The sequence below is a fragment of the Galeopterus variegatus genome, unplaced genomic scaffold, assembly GCF_000696425.1.
Source record: "Galeopterus variegatus unplaced genomic scaffold, G_variegatus-3.0.2 Scaffold26314, whole genome shotgun sequence".
NCBI lineage: Eukaryota > Metazoa > Chordata > Mammalia > Dermoptera > Cynocephalidae > Galeopterus > Galeopterus variegatus.
In genome coordinates this window covers 1-7737 of record NW_007752425.1, presented here as the reverse complement: position 1 = coordinate 7737, position 7737 = coordinate 1, and the positions used below count along the sequence as shown (strand labels likewise).

The following is a 7737-nucleotide window of genomic DNA, read 5'->3' as shown; positions in this document are numbered from 1 at the left end:
TAAAAACAATTATAAGAAAAGAAGTACAGTCTTTACTCAAGACATTCTTACTCTACAGGAGATAATCAGTAGTGATCAAACTACCAAGGGTGATTTGGAGCAATAAAACATCAGTATTTACTTCCCGTATCCCAGGGGAGCCTTCAGGCACACCATGCATCAGGAGTTCCCATTAGTCCTTTGGGGTGTGACCTGGGGCATGGAGAAGGGGACTGGACCCCCCTCCCACAACCAGACACCCACACCAGTGCCTCGAGGCTTGCCCGGGGACCCGAGGTATGGAGCTGGGGATTGGACATTCTCCACAACCAGGCACACTACCAGCATCAAGGAGCATGCTAAAAACATCTCCATGTAGGTGGCTCACCACAACCACCATGATAACCATGGCTGCCGTGAAGGTGGCTAGACACCACAACAATGATGCACATGGTCCGCCAGCCACTGGAGTGCGTTAACACAAGGAGAGTCACCAGCAGAGATAAAGAAAGGAGGAGGATGTCTGTCTCCACAGAGCCCATTTCATAGTGACGGAAGAGGCGTCTGTTCTGTGATAGTATTGGGGGACCTGATCACATCTCTCAGCATTGGACAGATCATTTGGGCAGCAAATCAACAGAGTAACCATTATTCTTCCAGAGGATGAGAAGAAATCTAGGGTAATTAGAGGGGGGAGGAGGAGAGAAAGGGGGATGGGGAGGAATTGGAAAAGGGTCATAAATAATAATTATGATTTGTAACAATATATATACTAGTAATATTGATTTGATCAACATATCTCAATGTTGAACCCCCAAAATTTGTATAATCAATTTTGATTCAATAAAAATTTTTTTTAAAAAATTAAATAAATATCTAGTTCCCCTATTCCAGAGGAGCCTTCAGGCACACTGTGCATCAGGAGTTCCCATTGGTCCTTTGGGGCATGATAATTTGAAAGACAACAGGGATTGAGACCTGGCGGGCAGGGCAGTTTTGACCTTTTCTTTCTAAGTCTTTCCCAAGCAGCCTGGTTGAGTGGGAGCGGTGGAATAGGAATATGTGGGCCAACAGCTTGGATTACTCTATACCCTATGCTAGATGGCCTTGCCATAATTTGTCTTCTAAACTGTCTCTCAGAAGGAGAACTGGTGAAAAGAGTGGGCAGGAAAGGAGTTTGAGCTCATATGATCCCTCAATTTACACCACTGTTTTCTTAAGCCTACTCCTTGTAAATTGAGGGATCAGATGAGATGAAGCATCGTTGAAATCATTCCTTAAGCCCAGTAATTGAGGGAAGGCTCTGGCCTCATGTTTTTGTTGTTGTTTGAGCTTCAAAAGGGTTTGAACAGTAGGAAGAGACTGGAGGACACAGTCTGACTTCCCCTGAACCTCTCCCACCTGAGAAGACCAACTTTTGATTTTTGGTCAACTTGTTATGCTGTTGGATATTTCATGAAGCTTTTTACAATCAAATTCTTTTTTACTTCAAAACAGACAATATGCTGTACAGCTGTATCTTTAGTCTTGAATCTCACAAAGCTGCTCAACTGGTTGGTTGAGCAACAGATTGTTGATGTGCTTCCTTGTTTTCTCATTGGCTGGATACTTTCACTTATTGAGCATGCCTGGGTTTTTGTCTTCCAGCAATATCCAGACTATTATGCAATAATTAAGGAGCCTATAGATCTCAAGACCATTGCCCAGAGGATACAGGTATGAGTGACCATGTGTAACCATATTCAATTTAGAGCAGATTGGCCTGTGGTCTTTCTTAGGGCTTTTAGAAAACAAGGAAGTAGATGTCTCCGTAAGGGTTATTTGCAAATAATATAAACAGATTTAAGTATTGTTACTAATTATAGCTTTGGATTGCACTTTAGGACAAAAGTTTAAAAGCCCTGGTTACAGACATTTCTGATTGTGAAAGGTACATTGGCAAATAAAAGCTTTGTTTATTTTTTTCCACTTCCAAATAGTTTTAGGATATCTTAGAATAAAAGTTACCTACAACAGATGTTAGAGTATAAGATTAGTGAAAATAGATACTTTGCCCTCTTCTACCTCTCCTCCCTCTTCTCTTCCCCTCACTGTATCCCCAGCAGTAATAGCAGCAACTAACACTAATATAAACTAGCTGTGTAACTAGCAGTGTTCTAAGTGCTTTATATCTATTAGCTAATTAATTCTTACAACTCCATGAGTTAGGTACTGTTATTATTCCCATTTTATAGATTAGAAAACTGAAGCACAGAGACGTTAAGTAACTTGCCCATGTTACCAGCTGGTAAGGAGAAAAGCTAGGATTTGAATCCATTCAGATTAAAAGCTAGGATTGAATCCAGAGTCTATGCTCTTAACTCCTACACTTACTGTCTCTCCCCAGAGTAGATGCTCGGTAAATATTCATTGAATTGAATGAATGGCTAGGATTTAAAATATGATGATGAGACATTAAGGAAAGTATAGGAAGAAAGAACTGAATTATATCAGAAATCTAGTTTTTAGAGTAGAATTGATGTGGTTCTTTTCCTGTGTGTGCTTCTTACTAGCTATGTCACTTTGTTCTGGTGACTTGCTTCCTTCCTCTGCTGTGCATTGGGTATAGTATTGCCACTTTGCAAAGTCATAAAGGTCAATAATAATGTATTATAAAGCATCTCACATAGCACTTACAGGGTGAGGCCCCAGTAAATGTGTCACTGATCCTCCCAGGGTAAGGAGGGTTTGCTGCTCTCAGGAGATGAACCAAAAAGGAAAATTTAATGTATTACATAGTCTCATGGAGAGATGAGACTAAAACTTAATGTGTTACATACATGGTCTCATTGAGAAATGAGGTTTGCCAGGAGGGAGAAACTTCTCTGGCTTTAAATTGTAAGAGAGTAAGTAGTAAAGAGTAACAATGTAGTAACTACTGGTAACATAGATACATTTTCACAAAATGTTAAAATACAGATTCCCTAGTGTAACATCTGGTTTTTAACGCAGCCCAATAACTGCTACTGAGAATGACTGAAGTCTCTGAAATCCCTGAGGTTTCTAACATCTATCTGAGGGGTGATGTTTTCATAATACTGAAAAACAAATCAAATCTTTAAACACCTCTACTTCAGCCCCTGTCTTCTTTCTCTGACCTCTCACCTTATCTTGTCCCTTCTTCCTTCCAAAAGTCACAGAGTTACCTTCTTTTGCCATCACTCCTAATCAAGATCCTTGTTCTCTTATGTCCAAAGTATTTGAAATAATCTTTCCTACCTCCCTGACAAAAAGCTCTCTAGTCCTTTCTACATCTTGCTTCCTGACCTTGGCTTCCTGCCATTCCACTGCTCACAGACTTCAGTAACTTGTTTTCTAATGCCTCCTAAAGCATGTCACAACTCCTTGTACCAGTTCAACAATAACCAACTCTGACTGACTTAAGCAGAAAGAGAGTTTGTGAAAAGGTATTGGATAGCTCATGGAATTGCTGGGATAGAAGGCTGGGGAACTAGCCTTTAGGTAATAGGCAGTACTAATGGATGTTCATGGTATAGCTGAGATCATGCACAGCTGCTTTGTGGTGCTATTGCTGTTACCACTGTCATTTGCCACTGTGAGCCCTGGATACTTGCTGTTCCCACTGCTAGACTCTCCTCCCCTGCAGGAGTCAGGATTGAATTCCTGCCATTCCCTGGCTATTGCTTTAGTCCCTCAAGACCCAAGTGTGAATTAACTGGCCCATGGTTATTTCCCTTTGCCCTGACTGCTAGGCTGCTGTCAAAGTGACTGTCTCTGCCCACTTTCATCCTCATGGTAAGAGGTAGGGCCCTCCCTACCACCTGTGCTGGAATTCTCTCCAAATACGAAGGACACTCAGATGTTGGGTAGTCCCACACGGCACATAACCAACTACTCTCCTTTGCTTGGCTCTCTGGATTCTGTGCCCTTTGTCCTTACCTAAGCTTGTACTTACAGTTTTACCCTTCCCCAGCCTCCACTCCACTTAATTTGGTTATCTCATTCTCTCCAAGACATGTCCTTTTCATTTCTGTGTACTTGTCATATGTACCTTTTTCCTAGAGTGTGTCCCTCCTTCCTCTCCTTTGTAAATTGAGGCAACTATATGAGTAGCCCTAGGTTATTTTGGATTGAGTAAACTTTAGAATATGAGAACTCTTGCACATAATAGGCACTCATAAAATGTTAGTCTCTGTGCTGGACTGATGTTTTACTTAATGCTGTTAAGTCCACTTTAATGAGTTAGTATTCATGAAGCACTTAGATTAGCACTTGGCACATAGTAAGCGCAACATGTTTACTAAATAAGACTCTTGCCTTATTTGATTTTTTTTTAAATTGTAAGTTATTTTTATGAGAATATTGTAGCTCTGGTTTTACTACTTATGTCAAAAACTTCTCTGTAAATGGGTAGTAGTAATAATTTATAAAAGAGAAAATGACTTTACATATTGTTCACTTATGTACTTTCTAATAAAGTCATGGGATATTGTAACAATTTAAAGTTATGAGGAGTTCTTTTTTTAAAAGATTTTACTGATTAACTCTTGTTAAGAGAAACTGCTATATTTTGTTATTTACTTTAGAATGGAAGCTACAAAAGTATTCATGCAATGGCCAAAGATATAGATCTCCTAGCAAAAAATGCCAAAACTTATAATGAGCCTGGTTCTCAAGTATTCAAGGTTAGTTTTTTGTCATTGCTGTTTTTATTGATAATAGTATATAACTTTAATTTAGAGTCTATAATTGTTATATAACAACTTTATTGAGATATAATTCACATACCATACGTTTAACCCATTTAAAGTATACAGTTTAACAGTTTTTAATATATTCACGGAGTTGCAAAATTACAACTTCAGTCAATTAGCTGTCATTCTTTATTTCCCCCAACTGCACCAGCCTTTGGCAACCACCATTCTTCTTTTCATCTCTATACATTTGCTTATTCTGGACATTTCATATAAATGTAATCATACAATATGCTGTATGGATTTCTTTGTGGCTGGATTTCTTCACTTAGCATAATGTTTTCAAAGTTCATCCATGTTGTAGTATATATCAGTACTTCATTCTTTTTATTGCTGAAGAATATTCTATTGTATAGATATGCTGTATTTACTCGTTCGTCAGATGCTAGATATTTGGTTTGCTTCTACTTTTTGGCTATTATGAATAATTATGCTTTGAACATTCATGTGTAAGTTTTTATGTGGATGTATATTTTCATTTCTCTTGGGTACATACCTAGGAATGGAATTGCTGGGTCATGTGGTAACTGTATATTTAACTTTATGAGGAACTGCCAAACTGTTTTCCAGAGTAGCTGTACCATTTTACATTCCCACCAGCAATGTACAAGTGTTGCAATTTCTTCACATCTTCATCAACACTTGTTTTCCATTTTTGTTTTTATTATTTATTATAGCCACCCTGGTGGGTGTGAAGTGGGATGTCATTGTGATTTTTTTTTTTTTTTTTTAAAGCTGACTGGTAAGGGGATCTTAACCCTTGACTTGGTGTTGTCAGCACCACACTCTCCCAAGTGAGCTAACCAGCCATCCCTATATAGGAATCTGAACCTGTGGCCTTGGTGTTATCAGCACCACACTCTCCCAAGTGAGCCATGGGCTGGCCCCATCATTGTGATTTTTGATTTGCATTTCCCTAATGATTAATGATGCTGAACATCTCTTCATGTGCATATTGGCCATTCATATATCTTCTTTGGAGATATGTATGTTCAGATTCTTTGCCCTTTTTTAATTGGGTTACTTATCTTTTTATTGTTGAGTTGTAAGAATACTTTATATTTTCTGAATATTAAATCCTTATCAGATATATGATTTACAAATACTTTCTCCTATTCTCTTGTCTTTTCACTTTCATGATAGTGTCCTTTGATGTACAAAAGTTCTTAATTTTGATATAGTTCAGTTTATCTATTTTTTCTTTGGTTACTTGTGTTTTAGGTGTCATATCAAAGAAACCATTCCCTGCCTAATCCAAAGTCATGAAGATTTACACCTATCTTTTCTTCTAAGAATTTTATGATTTTAGCTCCTACATTTAGATCTTTGATCCAATTTTAACCAATTTTTGTGTATGTGAGGTAGGAGTCCAAATTCATTCTTTTATATGGGATATTATTTCAGTACAATATGTTGAAAAGACAGTTCTTTCCCCATTTGATTGTTTTGGCATCCTGGTTGAAAATCGATTGATGATAGGTGTATGTGTTTATTTCTGGATTCTTGGTTCCATTTCATTCATCTGAATGTCTATCTTTATCCTAGACAAGGTTAGTTTTTGATTCATTTTTTAGTTAAATATTGATTTAATCCATGCATTTAAACTTCGTAAATATAAAGCACAATATATGTGTAGTGTAATACACAATGTAAAATGACTTTCATTGCTTTGCAGTTCCTTCTTAGAAGTTTCATTGTCCTATAATGAATAATTTCTTGTAGGAATTTCTTGAATACTTCATTGGGAATTTACTGAATGGAAGTCTCGAAGTAGAAAGAGTGCCATGGATGGTGCCTAGTGTATGAGTGAGGGCATTTCAAACTCCTTTTTTCTATTCCTTTTTTAAGCCAAATAATTTTATCTTCACAGGATGCAAATTCAATTAAAAAAATATTTTATATGAAAAAGGCAGAGATTGAACATCATGAAATGGCTAAGTCAAGCCTTCGAATGAGGTAGGTTAAAAAATGTCTAAAATCCTTGTGCCTTTATATTTGCCAAATTTTCTAGTTAGTGAGATCAGTTCAGTGGGAAAAAAGATTTATGTTGCATTTCAAGATTATATATACACTTGAGGCAGCTCTTACCTAGCCCCTTCATTGCAGTTGAAGGGCTTTATTTAAAAGGAAACATCGTGTGTGTGCGTGTGTGCGCGCATGCATGCTTGCGTGCGTGTGCGTCCGTGCGTGTGTGTGTGTGTGTGTGTGTGTGTGGCTGGTATGGGGATATGAACCCATGACCTTGGTGTTATAAAGCCGTGCTCTAACCAAGAAAGGAAGTATTTTTTTTATGAGTTATCATTAATATATACTTTTATTGCTTTATATAAATATGAGTATATATGTATGTAATATGTATTACGTGTATAATATATATTATGTACACATATATGGTATTTGTATATATTATACAGTAGTATATATTTATATTTGTAGTAAGGGTATTTAGTCAGGTGTCAGGAGATCTAAAGTCTCATCCTGGATTTTACTTGTCTTAGAACTATGACTTTGAACAAGTCTTAGTTGTGGGATTCTGTTTCCTCCTACCTGAAGTGGGAAGGTTGCATGACTACTTGTGAAGCTTTCTTCTGCAGTGACCATAAGTTCTCTAGGACCTTCCCTGGTCTGTTCTCTTCTGCAGAGTCCTCCGGTCCTGGAGCAGAGCCTGCTGCATAAAAGAGGCTCAGAAATGTTTTAGCATTTCTATTAAGGAAAGAAGAAAATGGTTGTCTCCTATTTGTTTACCCAGCATTCTGATTTCAGCTATCAAGTTTCTGATCTTTTTATCTCATCTCTGGATAGGACTCCATCAAATTTGGCTTCAACCAGGCTGACAGGTCCTTCGCACAGTAAAGGCAGCCTTGGTGAAGAGAGAAATCCCACTAGCAAGTATTACCGGTGAGACAGAGAGTGTTTGGTCTGAGAACTGACCCATGCTTATGAAAATAGGCATACTAGTGTTTGCCTGATGCCTATCTTCTTTTTTTTTTTTTTTTTTTTTCCT

The 7737-nt window shown here is 37.7% G+C and overlaps 1 protein-coding gene across 1 annotated transcript; it reads left to right on the top strand.

Annotated features, from left to right (window-relative positions):
- Positions 1-1626: 1626 nt before the first annotated feature.
- Positions 1627-7631, top strand: LOC103583703 (protein polybromo-1-like; the record flags this gene model as incomplete). Its single annotated transcript, XM_008564953.1, has 4 exons — positions 1627-1695; positions 4566-4664; positions 6604-6689; positions 7536-7631. Coding segments are annotated over 4 exons (350 nt in total), but the record flags the coding sequence as incomplete, so codon positions are not given.
- Between the last annotated feature and the right edge of the window lie 106 nt (positions 7632-7737).